This window comes from Oncorhynchus mykiss, chromosome 5 (assembly GCF_013265735.2).
Source record: "Oncorhynchus mykiss isolate Arlee chromosome 5, USDA_OmykA_1.1, whole genome shotgun sequence".
NCBI lineage: Eukaryota > Metazoa > Chordata > Actinopteri > Salmoniformes > Salmonidae > Oncorhynchus > Oncorhynchus mykiss.
The window spans coordinates 33782209-33802135 of NC_048569.1; the positions used below are offsets into that span (position 1 = coordinate 33782209).

At 44.4% G+C, this 19927-nt stretch overlaps 2 protein-coding genes across 6 annotated transcripts in view; one reads left to right on the plus strand and one right to left on the minus strand.

Moving 5' to 3' along the window:
• Window positions 1-17506, plus strand: part of LOC100136128 (retinoic acid receptor RXR-alpha-A) — a 159227-nt gene extending 141721 nt beyond the window's left edge. For all 5 annotated transcript variants that reach the window (XM_036977326.1, XM_036977328.1, XM_036977327.1 and 2 more), the window contains exons 7-11: window positions 4119-4248; window positions 6444-6576; window positions 9251-9342; window positions 13559-13664; window positions 13892-17506. In XM_036977326.1, the coding sequence (XP_036833221.1) occupies window positions 4119-4248; window positions 6444-6576; window positions 9251-9342; window positions 13559-13664; window positions 13892-14039 (609 nt within the window). In that variant the 3' untranslated portion in view covers window positions 14040-17506. The remainder of the gene's footprint in view (window positions 1-4118; window positions 4249-6443; window positions 6577-9250; window positions 9343-13558; window positions 13665-13891) is intronic.
• A 577-nt stretch (window positions 17507-18083) lies between these two features.
• The window catches only part of LOC110523648 (WD repeat-containing protein 5), a 31320-nt gene continuing 29476 nt past the window's right edge, over window positions 18084-19927 (minus strand). Inside the window, exon 14 of the mRNA XM_021602538.2 lies at window positions 18084-19827. Within this exon, the coding sequence (XP_021458213.1) occupies window positions 19727-19827 (101 nt within the window). The 3' untranslated portion in view covers window positions 18084-19726. The remainder of the gene's footprint in view (window positions 19828-19927) is intronic.

Sequence of the window (19927 nt, forward strand, 5' to 3'; positions counted from 1 at the left end):
ACCTTTCACCACAGATGTCTCATGGTCTGACTAACACCGCTCTAGCTCTGTCACCTTTCACCACAGATGTCTCATGGTCTGACTAACACCGCTCTAGCTCTGTCACCTTTCACCACAGATGTCTCATGGTCTGACTAACACTGCTCTAGCTCTGTCACCTTTCACCACAGATGTCTCATGGTCTGACTAACACCGCTCTAGCTCTGTCACCTTTCACCACAGATGTCTCATGGTCTGACTAACACCGCTCTAGCTCTGTCACCTTTCACCACAGATGTGTAAATGTTACGTTGGCAGATGCGGTGGATTGAGAAGCATCCAGTGCAAAGACGGATATCTCTAGCTTAAACTAACAGTCTTGATCTGAAGCCATTCCAGCGTTGCTTTGGCTGTATGCTTGGGGTCATTGTACTGTTGGAACGGAAATCTTCGCCCCAGTCTAAGGTCGTTTGTACTCTGAAGCAGGTTCTCATTACGGATTTGCCTGTATTTGGCTCCATTCATTGTTTCCTCTATCCTTATCAGTCTCCCATTCCCTGCTGCTGAAAAGCATCCCCATGGCATGATGCTGCCACCAACATACTTCACGGTATCGATGTTGTTAGACTGGTGATGAACTGTGCCTGGTTTTCTCCAGACATAGCGCTTTGCATTCAGGCCAAAGAGAAAAAAATTTGTTTCATCAGATCACATAATATTTTGCCTTTTGCTCTGAGTCTTTCCTGTGCCTTTTTGCAAACTCCAGGCATGCTGTCATGTGCCTTTTTCTCGGGAGTGGCTTCCGTCTGGCCACTCTCCCATAAAGCCCAAAATGGTGAAGTGCTGTTGTCCTTCTGGCAGGTTCTCCCATCTCAGCCAAGGAACTCTGTAGTTCTGTCAGAGTGGTCATTTGGGTCCTTGGTCACCTCCCTGATCAAGGTTGGTCGGACGGCCAGCTCTAGGCAGAGTCTGGCCACTTCAATATATTTCATTTCACAATGATGGAGATGACTTTGCTCTTCGAAACTTTCAACACTCTATAAATGGTTTTATACCCATCCCCTGTCGAACCTTTATAGACTTGTGTGTTTCATGTCCAATTTAATTGGCCACAGGAGGACTCCAATCAAGTTGTAGTGACATCTCAAGGATGATCAAAATAAATTGGATGCACCTGAGCTCAATTTGGAGTGTCAAGGGGTGTGAATACTTTCTGAAGGCACTAAGTCATTAAACAAAATTGACAAAAATGTTCAGCAAATGTAAATGCCAATGTACCAAATGACAATTCTAGCAATGCACTGTATGTGGTACGTGCAAACACACACACACACACACACACACACACACACACACACACAGACACACACACAGACACACACACACACTTATAAAATTAAATAAGGTTTTAACAAAATGTCCATATCAACTATCTCATGTGGCTCAGTTGGTAGAGCATGTCGCTTGCAACATCAGGGTTGTGTGTTTGATTCCCACTGGGGACCAGTATGAAAATGTATCCTCTCACTAGTGTATGTATGTTGTGTGGATAAGAGTGTCTGCTAAATGACTCAAATGGAAACAGTCGAAATGACTGAAAAATGCAGTCGAAAACGTCCAAAAATTGCTTTGTCAAAATGAAATTCTAGCTTGATAAATGTAACATCATGTTCATTCAACAGTAGCCTAAATTGCAAGGGAAATCCATTTAGGCTGTTCTTTACCTGTAATGAAGTCCATTTGTCTGTCCTTCAGGCCAGTGAACCTCTCTGTGACAGCATTGTAGAAGTCACAGATGCACACAGCAGGCCCACTGTCCCCAAGGCATCCTTCAGTTCCATTTTCACACAGAAACAAAAAGCCACACAAACCGTAGCTGGTAGTACAGTTCTCCCACGCAGCACACAGGTAGGCAGCTCCATCCATTAGGTTCAAACACGTAGAGTCATTGTAGTTAGTCACATCCATCTTGTAAAACTCAAGTAAAACTCCAAGATGTGTAAAGAGTAAAAAGTATTAATTAGTCATTAATTTTCAGACAAGTAGACAATCCAGTACTCACTGTTTGCCTGCCCGACATTTAGCAGTGAGGGAGATGGTGGTTGCCTTGCCTGTCCATGAATAAAGTTGTTGTCTACGTCAAGCTGCCTCTGTCTGCTCTAAACTTTACTTATAGTTGATGCGCCATTTGGAGGGTTCGAAGAGTGGAACATTTCATTATTCCAACTTGGAAAATTGTTTGAGGTGCAGTATAGTGTCTATTTGTCAGGTTGTTTTTGCTAGCTAGGTAGCTTCCTTCAGTCTAAGGGATGCAAGCTCAAAATTCTGTAGACCCAAATGTGCAGAGCTCACCCCAGGTTAATTAATACCCACACAACATGTTTAGGCAATACGCAAGCGGAAGATAGGAAATAGTCTCAATGCAACACATGAAGATACTTCAAGCTAGGCAAAGCAGTGACGCCTATGCTGACCCTGTCCATTAACAGTGACTGGGGTCAGGAATGGCTGTGCGCGCCAACAATTTGAATGGATGGAAAGGAAGGAGGGGATATCCTGAGATTTTGAGCATAAAAATCAACAGAATCATTTGAGATTACATTTTTTTTTAAATTGTATTTTAAATGTGGCTTTTCATAACAGCTTTTTAACATGAGATTATCACAGGGTAAGCACTTCGTACCATACCTACCCTGACTGCACGTGACTGGTATTAGAAGTTAGAAGTCCTCTTCACTGCCCATGGTTTCCTCCCAGGTTAAGTGAGGCCTTCAGTTTGATGGCTTCTGACACTTGAGGTTTCTTTGTCTTTGTCCATTCACAACCACATTTCCATCCTACAATATATCTCTCTCTCTCTCTCTCTCTCTCTCTCTCTCTCTCTCTTTTGAACATGAGGCCACCTTTTCAGCCTTCGACAATGTACTGTACATTTGTACCTTTTTCTTCCAGACTTTCTTTTTTTTTTCTTCTTCTTTTTTTTTTACCCTTTTTTCTCCCCAATTTCGTGGTATCCAATTGTTGTAGTAGCTACTATCTTGTCTCATCGCTACAACTCCCATACGGGCTCGGGAGAGACGAAGGTTGAAAGGCATACGTCCTCCGATACACAACCCAACCAGCCGTACTGCTTCTTAACACAGCGCGCATCCAACCCGGAAGCCAGCCGCACCAATGTGTCGGAGGCTACACCGTGCACCTGGCAACCTTGGCTGGCGCGCACTGCGCCCGGCCCGCCACAGGAGTCGCTGGTGCGCGATGAGATCCCTACCGACCAATCCCTCCCTAACCCGGACGACGCTAGGCCAATTGTGCGTCGCCCCACGGACCTCTCGGTCGCGGCCGGTTACGACAGAGCCTGGGCGCGAACCCAGGGACTCTGATAGTACAGCGCCCTTAACCACTGCGCCACCCGGGAGGCCCCATCCAAACTTTTCTCTGTCAGAGATCAGGAATATAACCCTGGTGTAGTGGTGAATGAGCATACTTTTTCTTAAGACCCATTCTCTCACACTCACTCATGAAATGAATTGACACTTGAACGCCCAAACACTTGTTCCTTAACTGTGTGTCAGGTGGAGCTCTTTTGGCTCTCTGTCTGAACACTCAAAATAGTCTTCTGTCGGTAGAAGTGTCCTGAAGGAACTGCCTGCTTGGAGTGAGTCATTTGTTACTGCTGATTCTCTGCAGTTATTTCCTCCTCGGGCTGGGACAGAATCACTGTTTGTTTTCCTTCCTGCTCGCTCCTCAGAGGAGATCATTCACTTGGCTAGGGTGTGTGTGTGTGTGTGTGTGTGTGTGTGTGTGTGTGTGTGTGTGTGTGTGTGTGTGTGTGTGTGTGTGTGGTGTGTGTGCGTGCGTGCATGCGTGCAAGGTCTTGGCTCAGAGGAGCAGCGAGCGGAGCAGGTTGGTGCTCCTCTAAAACTCGGTGGTGTACTGCTGTGACTGAAAAGCTCTATCTACTGGAGAGGAAGCTCAGCTGCCACACCAAAACATACACTTAGCAAGCACGCACATGCACATACAGAGTGCATAAGTACGATTACACACACAACCACACACACGTCACAATGTATCTTTCAGTCTTTCTGTGCTAACCATATTTGTGACAGCAAGCCTTCCCATGTGTCTTTCAACAGCCCAACGACCCGGTGACTAACATCTGCCAAGCAGCCGACAAGCAGCTCTTCACGCTGGTGGAGTGGGCCAAGAGGATCCCCCACTTCTCTGAGTTGCCCCTGGACGACCAGGTCATCCTCCTACGAGCAGGTCAGTTCAACACGACCATAAGACCACATCAGCATCCTCCATAGTGATGGAGAGAATGGTGTAACACACCACACTGCCCTCTCCCACCCGGACAAAAGGAACACCTACATGAGAATGCTGTTCATTGACTACTCAGCATTCATAGTGCCCTCCAAGCTTATCACTAAGTAAAGGACCCTGGGACTGCACACCTCCCTCTGCAACTGGATAATGGACTTCCTGACGGGACACCCTCACATGGTGAGGGTAGGCAACAACACATCCACCACGCTGACCCAAAACACTGGGGCTCTTCAGGGGTGTGTGCTTAGTCCCCTCCGGTACTTCATGTTCAAAGGAAATGGAGGGCCAAACACATGCCCCCATTCAGATCAACGGGGCTGTAGTGGAGCGGGTTGAGAGCTTCAAGTTTCTCGGTGTCCACATCACTAAGGATCTAGCATGGTCCAAACACACCAACACAGTCATGAAGAGGGCACGACAACACTTTTTCCCACTCAGGAGTCTGAAAAGATTTGGCTTGGGCCCTCAGATCATCAAAATATTCTACAGCTGCACAATTGAAAGCATGTTGACTGACTGCATCACCGCTTGGTATGGCAACTGGTTGGCATCCGACAGCAAGATGCTACAGAGGGTAGTGCGTACGGCCCAGTACATAACTATATTTTCTATGGGATTGAGGTGAGGGCTTTGTGATGGCCACTCCAATACCTTGACTTTGTTGTCCTGAAGCCATTTAGCCACAACTTTGGAAGTATGCTTGGGGTTATTGTCCATTTGGAAGACCCATTTGCGACAAAGCTTTAACTTCCTGACTGATGTCTTGAGATGTTACTTCAATATATCCACATAATTTTCCTGCCTCATGATGCCATCTATTTTGTGAAGCGCACCAGTCCCTCCTGCAGCAAAGCACCCCCACAACATGATGCTGCCACCCCCGTGGTTCACGGTTGGGATGGTGTTCTATGGCTTGCAAGCCTCCCCATTTTTCCTCCAAACATAACAATGGTCATTATGGCCAAACAGTTCTATTTTTGTTTAATCAGACCAGAGGACATTTCTCCAAACAGTACAATCTTTGTCACCCGAAATCTGGCTTTTTTTAATGGTGGTTTTGGAGCAGTGGCTTCTTCCTTGCTGAGTGGCCTTTCAGGTTATGTTGATATAGGACTCGTTTTTCCTGTGGATATAGATACTTGTGTACCTTTGCTGTTGTTCTGGGATTGATTTGCACTTTTCACACCAAAGTGCATTCAGCTCTAGGAGACAGAACGAGTCTCCTTCCTGAGCATTATAACGGCTGCGTGGTCCCATGGTGTTTATACTTGCGTACTATTGTTTGTACAGATGAACGTGGTACCTTCAGGAGTTTGTAAATTGCTCCCAATGATGAACCAGACTTGTGGAGGACTACAATTATTTTTCTGCGGTCTTGGCTGAGTGGTTGAAAAACAAGTTTTAATGACTCCAACCTACGTGTATGTAAACTTCTGACTTCAACTGTACCTCAATTACCTCATACCCCTGCACATTGACTTGGTACTGGTACCACTAGTTATCATTAATCATTGTGTATTTATTATTACGTGTTTTACTTTTCTATTATTTCTCTATTTTCTTTCTCCCTGCATTGTTGGGACGGGAGCACTTCACTGTTAGTCTACACCTGTTGTTTACGAAGCATGAGACAAATAACATTTGATTTGAGAGAGAGACCTTCTGTTCTGAAGCTAGCTGAGAGGGTCCTGTCTCCTCTTCTCAGTGCTCAGCTCAGGTCTTCTATAAATAACCAGTTTAGTTCTGCTGTCTCTCAGATGAAAGCATCCCAGCCCCTCTCATTCCCAACTCAACTCTGGGGAGAAGTGTGGAGTTTTGCTAGACAGAACAGTTAAAGGAGCCCTGTCACTCAAACGGCACAGAGCTCTCTGTTTCTTACCCTCGCTTGGCATATCAAGTGTGTCACCTTTTATTGGGATGGCAGGCGCAGTTCACCCTGTTAAACACTTATCTCTCTGGAAAGCACATCTGAGATAGGTTGGTAATAACCCAGAGCCTATGCATGAAAGAGCTTTCTGGTTTGACTATTCAGCCTAGATTGATTCATTGGAATTCCCTTGCCTTGTTGTCAATACAATTGTCAACTTTGAATGTTTATCTCTCCTTATTCTTCCTTCTCTCTCTTCCCTCAGGGTGGAACGAGCTCCTCATCGCATCCTTCTCGCACCGTTCGATAGCGGTGAAAGATGGGATCCTCCTGGCAACAGGGCTACACGTCCATCGTAACAGCGCCCACAGTGCTGGAGTGGGAGCCATCTTTGACAGGTAGTCATCATCAACCTGTTGGCACTGCCTTGATACAATCAGCTTTGTGAAATACATTTCTGTTGGTTGCTGTGTTATTCTTTATTACTAAGATTTCACGATTAGGGTAGACCCTGACCTGTAACAGTGAAAATGGAGATGGAGACCTCAGTCAGAATTTCTGAAGAAATCAATTTATGTGCGTTCCTGAAGAAATCACACTCTTTTGACATGCAATCGCACGGCAGACTGTGACAATTCCAAGGCCGATATTTACCTTCTTTTCCATTAATCACATTTGATGCCTATTGTGTGATCGTTCATTTTTCAGTCACATTTTTATTGACAGATGAATAGAAAAGAACAGTATCAAGTATTCCTTCTCAGTGTACACAGACGTTGATCAAGCCATCCAGTGTGAGATCAATCCAACAAATAGTCAGTATCGTAAACTCTAAACCCTGTGGCCCCCTGGCGTGCTGAGTCGCTAACTGAAGTGTTTTTTAGAGGACAACAGCTCTCTCCCTGTCCGCTCTCTCTCTCTCTCTCTCTCTCTCTCTCTCTCTCTCTCTCTTTCCCACTTATCTCTCCCTCCGCTCTCCACCTCTCATCTTTCTCTCTCTCCGTCTCTCTCTTATCTCTCTCTCCCTCTATCCCCAGCTGGGAGTCTGTGCTCAGTGATTAGCATACTGCCAGTTCACTACTTCCAAAGGATGGATTACATCTCTGCATTAAGATGACTGATAATGTAGCTCTATATCCTCCTCTCTGAAGAGGGTGGTTAACTTAAGCACTCAATTCTTTTTTTACCCTCATTGTTCCAACGGGCAAATTAAATTAGGATGAGCTGAAATTGACTTTCGTCTCAGAGAGCGAGAGACAGAGGGAGGGAGGTGGAGAGCGAGAGAGACAGAGGGAGGGATGTGGAGTGCGAGAGAGAGACAGAGGGAGGTGGAGAGCAAGAGAGCGACAGAGGGAGGTGGAGAGCGAGAGAGACAGAGGGAGGTGGAGTGCAAGAGAGACAGAGGGAGGTGGAGATTGAGAGAGAGACAGAGGGAGGTGATTGAGAGAGAGACAGAGGGAGGTGGAGAGAGACAGAGACAGAGGGAGGGAGGGAGGTGGAGAGCGAGAGAGACAGAGGGAGGTAGAGAGCGAGAGAGAGACAGAGGGAGGTGGAGAGAGAGAGAGAGATAGGGAGGTGGAGAGAGAGAGAGACAGGGAGGTGGAGAGCGAGAGAGACAGGGAGGTGGAGAGAGACAGAGGGAGGTGGAGAGAGAGATAGGGAGGTGGAGAGAGAGAGAGATAGAGGGATGTGGAGAGAGAGGGATGTGGAGAGAGATGGAGAGATAGAGGGATGTGGAGAGAGAGGGATGTGGAGAGAGAGGGATGTGGACAGAGACAGAGGGAGGTGGAGAGAGACAGAGACAGAAGGAGGTGGAGAGAGAGAGAGAGAGAGGGAGTTAGAGGTGGAGAGAGAGACAGAGAGAAGTGGAGAGAGACAGAGACATAAGGAGGTGGAGAGAGAGAGAGAGGGAGGTGGAGGTGGAGAGAGAGACAGAGAGAAGTGGAGAGAGACAGAGACATAAGGAGGTGGAGAGAGAGAAGGAGGTGGAGGTGGAGAGAGAGACAGAGAGAAGTGGAGAGAGACAGAGACATAAGGAGGTGGAGAGAGAGGGAGGTGGAGGTGGAGAGAGACATAGAGAAGTGGAGAGAGGGAGAGACAGGGAGGTGAAGAGAGAGAGAGACAGAAGGAGGTGGAGAGAGAGAGAGAGACAGAGAGAAGTGGAGAGAGGGAGAGAGAGAGGGAGGTGGAGGTGGAGAGAGAGACAGAGAGAAGTGGAGAGACAGAGGGAGGGGGAGAGAGAGAGAGAGGGAGGTGGAGGTGGAGAGAGAGACAGAGAGAAGTGGAGAGAGACAGAGACATAAGGATGTGGAGAGAGAGAAGGTGGAGGTGGAGAGAGAGACAGAGAGAAGTGGAGAGAGACAGAGACATAAGGAGGTGGAGAGAGAGGGAGGTGGAGGTGGAGAGAGAGACATAGAGAAGTGGAGAGAGGGAGAGACAGGGAGGTGAAGAGAGAGAGAGACAGAAGGAGGTGGAGAGAGAGAGAGAGAGACAGAGAGAAGTGGAGAGAGGGAGAGAGAGAGGGAGGTGGAGAGAGAGACAGAGAGAAGTGGAGAGAGGGAGAGACAGAGGGAGGTGGAGAGAGACAGAGACAGAAGGAGGTGGAGAGAGAGAGAAAGAGAGAGAGAGGTGGAGAGAGAGACAGAGAGAAGTGGAGAGAGGGAGAGACAGAGGGAGGTGAAGAGATAGAGAGCAGGCATGACGGAATCACAGAGGGGTGAGGAGTTTGAGCGGTAGCATCACACTCCCGAAACGCCGCCCCGCCCTTGTGATGTCACACGTTAGTCTGGGATTGTGATTGTGCTAAGTCGTTCATGGATGTCCTTTTCTCAGCCATGTTCTATAGCAGCTTGAATTACGTGGTGTAGGCTGGGCTGTGCGATTTTCCCCTGGTTGAACATTCCCTGTGTGTCAGGGCAGTGGGGCCGTGTTGTGAATTGATTTGTACTGAGTTTCCATTGAGTTACACCTGTAGATAAAGGAGGGCGTAATGAAGGCTGACCTACGGAGGTGTTGCTGTCTGATGGTCAGATCTCTAAGAGCCTGTCTATGTGTCTCCCTCTCTCCATCCAGAGTGCTCACAGAACTGGTATCCAAAATGAGAGACATGCAGATGGACAAGACAGAGCTGGGTTGCCTTCGGGCTATCGTCCTCTTCAACCCAGGTATCACACACTCCTAACACCCCTTTAATCCAGAACCTTCTATTTAGATTATAATAATACAATAAAGGGCTCTGTTCCTGCTACTCTGACCTCACAATGACTGCCTGTGATACCGGTGAACTTGCATACATGTGAAGCCTTCACACACACACACACACACACACACACACACACACACACACACACACACACACACACACACACACACACACACACACACACACACACACACACACACACACACACACACACACACACACACACACACACCACCACCACCCCACAAGACCCTTGTTCCTGCCGTGGTTTCTCCCAACTACGAAAGTGCCCACAGTGCCCTCCACTAAAGCCCTCTGCTAGCCCTCTGCTCTATGGTACAGGCCAGGGTTATCTTCATTACCATGCTGAGTGCCCGTGCCAGCCCTGCCCCGCTGGCACCAGACGCGCTCCCTGTCTTTAATGAGTCTGTGCCATGGCCCCGGAGACAAAGAGCAGTGTGGGAGCGTGCCACTGGCCCACAGGGGCTCCGGCGGGCCTCATTCTCCCAGGACAGACTGCTCCTCTGTCCTCCAGAGTCACTCTGCTACAGACCTGGCTCTGGAACAGATCACAGTCTACTTTGCCCTAATTAGGAGCAGCTCACGGAGATGGCCTAACAGAGGGAATGCTGGGATTCAGAGAGGCTGAGTCCTTTCCCACACTGAGATGAGAGTATTGCTGTATTTAGGCCTTTTCACTTGCTGGTAACCAATCAGACCCAGAAAAGTGTTGCAATAAATGTTGAATCAGAAGTGTAGCGTACAGTTGAAGTTTACATACACTTAGGTTGGAGACATTAAAACTCATTTTTCAACCACACCACAAATTTCTTGTTAACAAACTATAGTTTTGGCAAGTCGGTTAGGACATCTACTTTGTGCATGACACAAGTCATTTTCCAACAATTGTTTACAGACAGATTATTTCACTTATGATTCACTGTATCACAATTTCAGTGGGTCAGAAGTTTACATACACTAAATTGGCTGTGCCTTTAAACAGCTTGGAAAATTCCAGAAAATTATGTCATGGCTTTAGAAGCTTCTGATAGGCTAATTTACATAATTTTAGTCAATTGGGGGTGTACCTGTGGATGTATTTCAAGGTCTACCTACAAACTCAGTGCCTCTTTGCTTGACATCATGGGAAAATCAAAAGAAATCAACCAAGACCTCATAAAAACAACTGTAGGCTTCCACAAGTCTGGTTCATCATTGGGAGCAATTTCCAAATGCCTGAAGGTACCACGTTCATCTGTACAAACATTAGTACGCAAGTATAAACACCATGGGACCACGCAGCCGTTATAATGCTCAGGAAGGAGACTCGTTCTGTCTCCTAGAGCTGAATGCACTTTGGTGTGAAAAGTGCAAATCAATCCCAGAACAACAGCAAAGGACCTTGTGATCATGCTGGAAGAAACAGGTACAAAAGTATCTATATCCACAGTAAAACGAGTCCTATATCGACATAACCCGAAAGGCCGCTCAGCAAGGAAGAAGCCACTGCTCCAGAACCGCCATAAAAAGCCAGACTTTGGTTTGCAACTGCACATGGGGACAAAGATTGTACTTTTTGGAGAAATGTCCTCTGGTCTGATGAAACAAAAATAGAACTGTTTGGCTATAATGACCATCGTTGTGTTTGGAGGAAAAATGGGGAGGGTTGCAAGCCGAAGAACACCATCCCAACCGTGAAGCACGGGGGTGGCAGCATCATGTTGTGGGGGTGCTTTGCTGCAGGAGGGACTGGTGCACTTCACAAAATATATGGCATTTTGAGGCAGAAAAATTATGTGAATATATTGAAGCAACATCTCAAGACATCAATCAGGAAGTTAAAGCTTTGTCGCAAATGGGTCTTCCAAATGGACAATGACCCCAAGCATACTTCCAAAGTTGTAGCAAAATGGCTTAAGGACAACAAAGTCAAGGTATTGGAGTGGCCATCACAAAGCCCTGACCTCAATCCTATAGACATTTTGTGGAAGAACTGAACATTTTGTGGGCAGAACTGAAAAAGCATGTGCGAGCAAGAAGGCCTACAAACCTGACTCAGTTACAACAGCTCTGTCAGGAGGATTGGGCCAAAATTCATCCAACTTATTGTGGGAAGCTTGTGGAAGGCTACCCGAAACGTTTGACCCAAGTTAAACAATTGAAAGGCAATGCTACCAAATACTAATTGAGTGTATGTAAACTTCTGACCCACTGAGAATGTGATGAAAGAAATTAAAGCTGAAATCATTCTCTCTGCTATTATTCTGACATTTCACGTTCTTAAAATAAAGTGATGATCCTAACTGACCTAAAACAGGGACTTTTTACTAGGATTACATTTCAGGGATTGTGGAAAAACTGAGTTTAAATGTATTTGGCTAAGGTGTATGTAAACTTCCGACTTCAACGTTCAATGTGTTGCCTCATCCAGCCTGTGTTTTGGGGAGAATGTACAGTGCCTTCAGAAAGTATTCACACCCCTTGACTTTTTACACATTTTTTGTGTTACAGTCTGAATTTAAAATGCATTAAATTGAAATTGTCTTGTGTTACTAATCTACACCCTATACTCTATCATGTCAAAGTGGTGTTTTGTTTTTAGAATCTTTTACAAATTAATTAAATATGAAAAGCTGAAATGTCGATAAGTATTCAACCCCTTTGTTACGGCAAGCCTAAATAATTTAAAGAGTAAAAATGTGCTTAACAAATCACATGGACTTATTCTCTGTGCAGTAATAGTGGTTCACATGATTTTTTTATGATTACCCCATTGCTGTACCCCACACATACAATTATCTGTAAGGTCCCTCAGTCAAGTAGTGAATTTTAAGCACAGATTCAACCACAAAGACCAGGGAGGTTTTCCAATGGTTTGCAAAGAAGTTCACAGATTGTGTATTTTTAAAAAAGCAGACACTGAATATCCCTTTAAGCATGGTGAATTTACTATTTAAACTTTGGATGGTGCATCAATACACCCAGTCACTACAAAGATGCTAACTCAGTTGCAGGGGAGGAAGGAAACCACACAGGGATTTCACCATGAGGCCAAGGTGACTTTAAAATATAATTTAATGGTTGTGATATCAGAAAACTGAGGCTAGATCAACAAAATTGTATTTACACCACAATACTAACATAAATGACAGAGTGAAAAGAAGGAAGCGTGTATAGAATACAAATATTCCAAAACATGCATCCTGTTTGCAAAAAAACACTAAAGTAAGCACTGCAATAAATGTGCCAGACATTAACTTTTTGTCCTGAATACAATGCATTATGTTTGAAGCAAATCCAACACAACACGTCCGCTCTTCATATTTTCAAGCATGGTGGTGGCTGCATCATGTTATGGGTATGCTTGTCATTGCCAAAGACTAGGGAGTTTTTTGAATAAAAAGAAAGTGAATAGTGCTAAGCACAGGCAAAATCCTAGGCGGAAACTTGGTTCAGTCTGCTTTCCAACAGACACTGGGTGACAAATTCACCTTTCAGCAGGACAATAACCTAAAATACAGGCCAAATATACACTGGAGTTGCTTACCAAGACGACATTGAATGTTCCTGAGTGGCCTAGTTGCAGTTTTGACTCAGGATCGGTGGGTCCCCCACGGGACGGTTGAGCTAACGTAGGCTAATGCGATTAGCATGAGGTTGTAAGTAGCAACACTTATCTCCCTCACTAGCTTTAAGCACCAGCTGTCAGAGTAGCTCACAGATCACTGCACCTGTACATAGCCCATCTATAAATAGCTCAAACAACTACCTCTTCCCCTATTGTATTTATTTATTTTGCTCCTTTGCACCCCAGTATTTCTACTTTTCTACCAGAGATCGTTGACCAAAAAAATGACAATTAAATCCATTTAAATCACACTTTGTAACACAACATAATGCGGAAAAAGTTAAGGAGTGTGAATGCTTTCTGAAGGCACCGTATAGGAGACCCAGACCCGTATAGGAGACCCAGACCCGTATAGGAGACCCAGACCCGTATAGGAGACCCAGACAAGTAGAGCAGCTCACATGTCATTTGTCTTAAAGCCTTCTGATGACAGCATGCAGGTGTTAGCTTTCAGGGACAGCCAGGCCGTACATACATTCGTACCTGGTATCCTGTGACTGTTGTGCCTAGTTGTCTGATGCAGTGCATGTCTGTGTGTGTCTCTACTCAGACTCTAAAGGCCTGTCTAACCCAGGTGAGGTGGAGGCTTTGAGAGAGAAGGTCTACGCCTCTCTGGAGGCCTACTGCAAACAGAAATACCCAGATCAACCTGGCAGGTACGAATACACATACCTCCCTCTCTTTCTTTATATCTCTCTTTTCTCGCTCTTCCTCCACTCGTCTGTCAGTGTGTTTGGCAGAAAGTGCTTTATGTTTATATTGTACATGTACGATTATGTCATGGGCAACCCTGTCATGACTTACTGTACATCAACATCTTGTCTAAATCCATGTCTTATTTTCTGTCACGCTAATCACTGCTTTGTGTCTTTGATTGGGTTAGGTTTGCCAAGCTGTTGCTACGGTTACCAGCCCTGCGCTCCATTGGTCTGAAGTGTCTGGAGCACCTGTTCTTTTTCAAGCTCATCGGGGACACGCCCATCGACACCTTCCTCATGGAGATGCTAGAGGCGCCCCACCAAATGACATAACTGCAGGCGGTGTGTCACCCTTGTTCCCCCCCGCCCCCTCCACCCCTAACCCGCTGGACAGCGAGAGTGGTCCTGCAAACTGTTCCCCCTTGAGAGACTGATGTGTCTCCTCCCTTTCTACCCTCTTTGATGTGTTTCAAAAAACAAGTTCAATGTATATGGGTCTGTTTTATATATTGTACAAATATATAAATATAAATATATATATAACTCATGAGAGACAACGATGGACTGGAGATGAAACGGACCGAGGAGAAAATAAGTGTTTGAAGCCATTGTTTTGTAAGGTGAAACAACAGCAGAGTAGACCAGGTGTAACATGTAGCTGTCTGCAGGTGTATCTTTAACTGTTCCATCATTGGATGCACAGCAGCGTAGTAATTGGGACAATCGTGTTTTGGACTTGTTGAAGAGAGGCGGGGCTGCATGGGCTGTCCCTGGCTCTGATTGGAGCCCTCTCACTTTTAGAACTAACTTAATGTTCTGTGTGCTGAGGGGAGGAGCCAGGCCCGGTCTTGTCTGGTCCGATACAGTCCGGACTGGACCGGTTGGGTCTGTTTTGAGGTGTATTGTAGACAAGGACTCAGAGGTGAGAACATGTAGATGAACGGTGCTCCACGCAGGTCTCTGAACCCAAACTCAGCCGTTTCTCCACATCTCCTTATTCTATTAGCACTGTTTGAACATGAGAGGAGAGACGCTACATCGGTCCAGTGTTCAGAGGCTCAGATAGCTTCAGAGACTGATTGGAGTGAAAGCCTGCAGTGTGGCCTCTTAGGACCAGAGCTGGATGACCTCCATGTGGCATGACTGTCTGCACAGAGAAGCTTCTCTCTGGAACTACTCATTCTGGTGTACTGGACTGACGTTAGGCACAGTGTGTATCTGGAGTCTCCCTGACATAGGCCCTATACTACATGTCATTACTGTGTGATCTGGAAGGTTGCCACTGGAAGGAAAGCAAACAGATATATGTTCTCGTACTACAATTATTTGTCCTGTTTCCTATCTGAGTTAAGGTGACCACAAAATGAAGAAGAAATAGACAGATGATTTGACTGAATTGTACTGTAAGGAAATAGTGTCCGCTGATCTGAACTAAGTGCTTTTTAAAGTGATGCCATGTCTTTGTCATGTCTCCCTCCACCTCTGAGAACTTTTGTTCCACTCTTCTGTGAATTTCAACACACCATGATTGACCTTCACACAGCAACCAAGCCTGCTGTTCCTCACAGTGTAAACTAGCTTTAGAAGGTCTTTGACCTGTACTGGACATTGCAACCACACACACAATGGTATATGTTTAATTATTCATTGCAAAACTATTTTAAATTACCTCTGTTTTCACCCCGCCCCCCGCTCTGCTTCAATACAGTCATGTTTATGGCTAGATGTACTCTTATTGCTTGGCACTTAACCTCAGTATTGTGGAGCTCATGCTGCTCCATTGCAAGCTCACCTCTGGGGCAGCCAGATCAGGCTGAGGCCCAGGCCATCCATCCACTCTGACTGGAGGATGTGGGCCTGGTGAAGAGACAGAGACTGTTGACTACTCTGCTGCCCAGCCTCCCCTCACCCTCAGAGGGATCCATAGCCTGCACTTCTGTGGGCAACACAGTTTCATTTAAGTCAAATTAAAATGTTAAATATGTAACGTTATGTATAAATCTGCTATATGCCCATATTGCGCTTTTTTTCTTTCTATGCTACAGCTGCTGCATAACTATGCATCTAGTGTTTCTTTTCTCCAAAGATTGTCCATGGAGTGGTTTCGTTGTTATTATAAAGGGGTGGTTAAACCCTGTCCTGGAGGACAGCAGACTGCTTTGGATTTCAATCAACTTTATCAGAGATCCAGGAGCGAGTTTGGCAGTCCACATTATGATAGCAGACTAGGGAGAGCCACAGAGAAATAGAATAGAACATTTGCTTTGCGATAGAGAGTTTGACCAGCGAGAATAGAGAATTTGGTGACTATGGGAGAGCTGTGACTTCCCCCTAGTGGAAGAGATGCAGCACTGCAACATTACTTGAATTTTGTACAAGTATTTAACCAGAAATGGCACTTTTTCATGACATTATCAATGTTCATTTTTGTCTTTGGTCAGTCAAAACCTCAACGTGTTTGCTCGCAGAAAGATTGAATGAATAACAATAACCTCAGCAGGATTGATTGACACGTCCTTACTTCAAATCTAGCTTGTGTATTTCAGTGCGGTGATTGTATTTTCATTAGGTCATATTTTAAACTATTTAGGAGAAGAAGATTTGTGTTTAGGCCAATTCTGTCTAAACAATATTTTTAATCGAGGCTAATTGTAATTGTCAAAAAACAAATGAATTGGCTCATTGTTCAAATTATACCAATTTAAGCACTAGTAAAAGTAATTCTCTGGAACATGAGTAGGTCAAATCAAACATTTCAGAAAAATAACCACATGCTTTTTAGATGTACACCTGCTCACTTGTGTCTGATGTCTCCTATTCTCTGCTTGATCAGGTTAATGTGATTCAAGACCCCAGGTGTATACTGTACGTTAAAGCCATACGCAGATGTGCAAGCTCGCTCACTCCTGCAGGGATTGGACAGAGAAGGGTCCTCTGGACGGATACAGAAATGATTACTTAGATAGAATGAATAGCTACGGAAAATGCTTTATATACCATAAAGCTATATTTTGTCTATATGTGTACATATTTATAAATATCTCTAAATCCGTTCTGTGTTTCCAGTTAATTTAGAGCAACAGGGAGACAAGTAGTTCAGTTAAAACTATCTGAGCCAGGCCTGATTCCAGTGTTATACTCAATAGTTTCTTGGTGTTTGTCAAAAAATGTCATGTACTTTTTTACATTGACCTCGATTCTCTAAAAGCAAAAGTCTTCAATCAACCAGCATAATACAAGGACCGCAAAGCCCTAACCCTCACCAGCTAACAGCTGTTCTATATGGGACCTGAAAACAGCAACAAAAAAAAACGGGTTATTACACACAAAAGACATGAAGCCCTCCAAAATCTATTTATTGCTTAGCAACTTGTATGTTCAACGTTATCAGGAAACGCTGAGCTCATGACACAATCACAGATTTCTTTGTCGAATTCAGCAAAATGTCAAGAAAGAAAAAAAACTTCTTGACATGTATTTTTGTACAAAGGTAATTTTATCCCTTGCTTATGTACTCTGTACCTGCCATTTTCCTCCTGTGGGCTGTTGTATACATTGTTTGTGTAAATGTTGATTTAGAATGGGGAAGGAAAAAGTGCGAAGAGGGGTTGCAGTGACACCCTGGTAACTGTCGCCTATACTTTGCCTTTTCGGGCCTATCGATACAAGATGAGATTGTCCTCTCATTACATTTTTGTCTATTTTTAACGAGTTGGAAAACGTCATCTGTTCTTTGTGGGTTGTTCTCCGATATTCTATCTTTCATGGAAAGACAAAAAGATTATAAAAAAAATCTCAAAGTAAATGTTGTTGATGCTCCTTTTATCTTTGTGCTGTTATGTGTTGTCCTCTCCCTAATATAATTACATTTAAAGAGGACTGCCTGAAAACTGCCTGTGAGACATCGATTCGAGTCAGAAACAGTTATTCAAAATGGACTAGCTTAAATAGGATAATTGGTCATAAAGTGTCTCATCGAAGTTTGGAACATCCATGAAGGTTGGGTTTTGACTATGTCCATTTTCCTACTAACATGGGTTGAACAGCTGCGGAGATTGTTCTATCTAATAACTTAAATTGAGACAGACCTGCCCAGCAGCTCCGACTTTGTTCACATAAGACAACACGTTGCGCATTTTTTACGTTACGTTGTAAAACTGCTCAACTTAAAACATCCTTCGCAAAATAGTCAACATTCCGCGTCTGTCTCAAGGGGGTAAAACATCATTAACCAAACGCGGAATCGGCTAGGAAACACCTCCAATAATGAAATCTTGTTTTCAAATGATCAACAGAACACATGCCAACTGGCATGTTCAGTGGCTAACGTTGTCACGCAGTTAAAACGAATTTGTTTAGAAAGTGCCACTGATCACATTTAACATCTTAAAAAATGCTCTTTATTAATTCACAAGGTATAGCTGTCAAATGCAAATTCACAAAATCCAGATTGACTAAATGCAGACACAGAATTTCATGCAGTCCTTGATACCACTGCAGTGCAATGAACATCCAGAAGGGAGAGCAGGAAAACAAGTCCATGTTGTGTATTGAACTACTAGCTATCAAGACAGTTAAACAAGAACGATACAGAAAGACAGCCAAAAATATTGCTCGTCTTAACAACACAATTGTTGATGTAGCAATATGTACAGGATGTGGAGCACAAAAATACTTGCATTTGGTCACTGTGCTTTGAAATCTAAACCAGGCTGTGTTAACGTAATGACAGCCAGACACCCGAGTCAGGACCAACATAAGAACAGTGCAAGGCAATGGTGTGGATGCATCTCTAAAATAATCATCCAAATGAAAAACAGCCTCTGAGTTAATTTATTTCCTCACAATTGACATTACTTTGAATATAAGGATTGAGTGGAGACCAGTAAAATGCACTGACAGTACAGGCAAGAGCCCCTTCAATGTCGATATACTCCTCAACCCACCGTTTACACCTGTGTATTCTAGAGGGATCAGTTGAGCACCAACAATGTATTATACAGAATCAGAATACACCTAGTAAAATGTAGTTCAGAACAAGGCAGCGCTCGCTGTGTCCGAGCATAGTGTCGATACCAAACTAGAGAAACTGTTAGTTGAGTGACTTGTAGAGAAGTGGTTGAGAAACTGCTGGCAAAACTAAACTCCTTGTTGAAATAGATTGTATGTCTAATTAAACTCGACACGCTATGGAAATTCCCCTGCGAGGGCCAGTAAACTCGCCCATTTGTCAAAAAAAAGTATTTAACCCCTTCAATGCATTCTGAGCTTTGAATATTGTTTTATGATAAATACAACAAAACAAAAATGAACCTCAAGCTCCCCCCTGTATGAAGCTTTGTTTCAACTCCTCTTCATACGGACTGTCTAATTACAAGTATTGGAAATATGACAGTTACCACTTATCCATTAGCCTGGTCACAGATCTGTTTGTGCTATCATGTCACCAACATGTTTGTCATGACACAAACAGATCTGTGACCAGGCTACTAATCTAATGCATTTCAATGAGACTTACAGTTGTTAAAAGTGAAAATGTCAGACACCAAAACAGTGAAGCAGCCTTTTAGTCTGCAGAAAAAACACCTTACATGGTGAATAGGAGAACTTACTTGAGGCCAATCCAATCTGGCAAAAACAAAGCGTGTATCAATACTAAGACACCTACACATAGAGAGTAAAGCATAAGATACCATGTGACCATTTTGCTCATGAATGACAAAGGGTGATTCTCATATTCCAATTGATGAAACACAAACATCCAGCTCACAGTAAGAGTAAGGCAGAGATAGTAGAGCATGTAAGGGCACAAGCGAGACCAAGCAGAGGGTTGTGGTGGTTGAGTTGGGGTTTGCTCTGGTTCTGGGTGAAGGGTAGGTGTGTGGTTGTGGTGATGTTCTGGACTTGCGTTCCTTTTCTTCTTCTAGTTGAGGCTCAGTCCTCAAGGCATTCGGGTCCAGCTAAAAACAGTCAAATGACAAGTACAATTAAATGAGAATACAATAAGCACGCACGGGGGCTTAGCAGTCGCTCCTCCACAGTTTGATGGTTTTGTCGTTTTCTAGCGCCGCAGATGCAATGATGTTCTCTGTGGGGTGGCAGGCAGTAGAAATCACCACATCTAGGACAGAGATGGCGGGAGGGAGAAGAGAAAAGCAGAGAATGAAACAGACATTTTGTGAGCATTTTTCACCTCAAAGTAGTAATCAGTTTCATCAAGC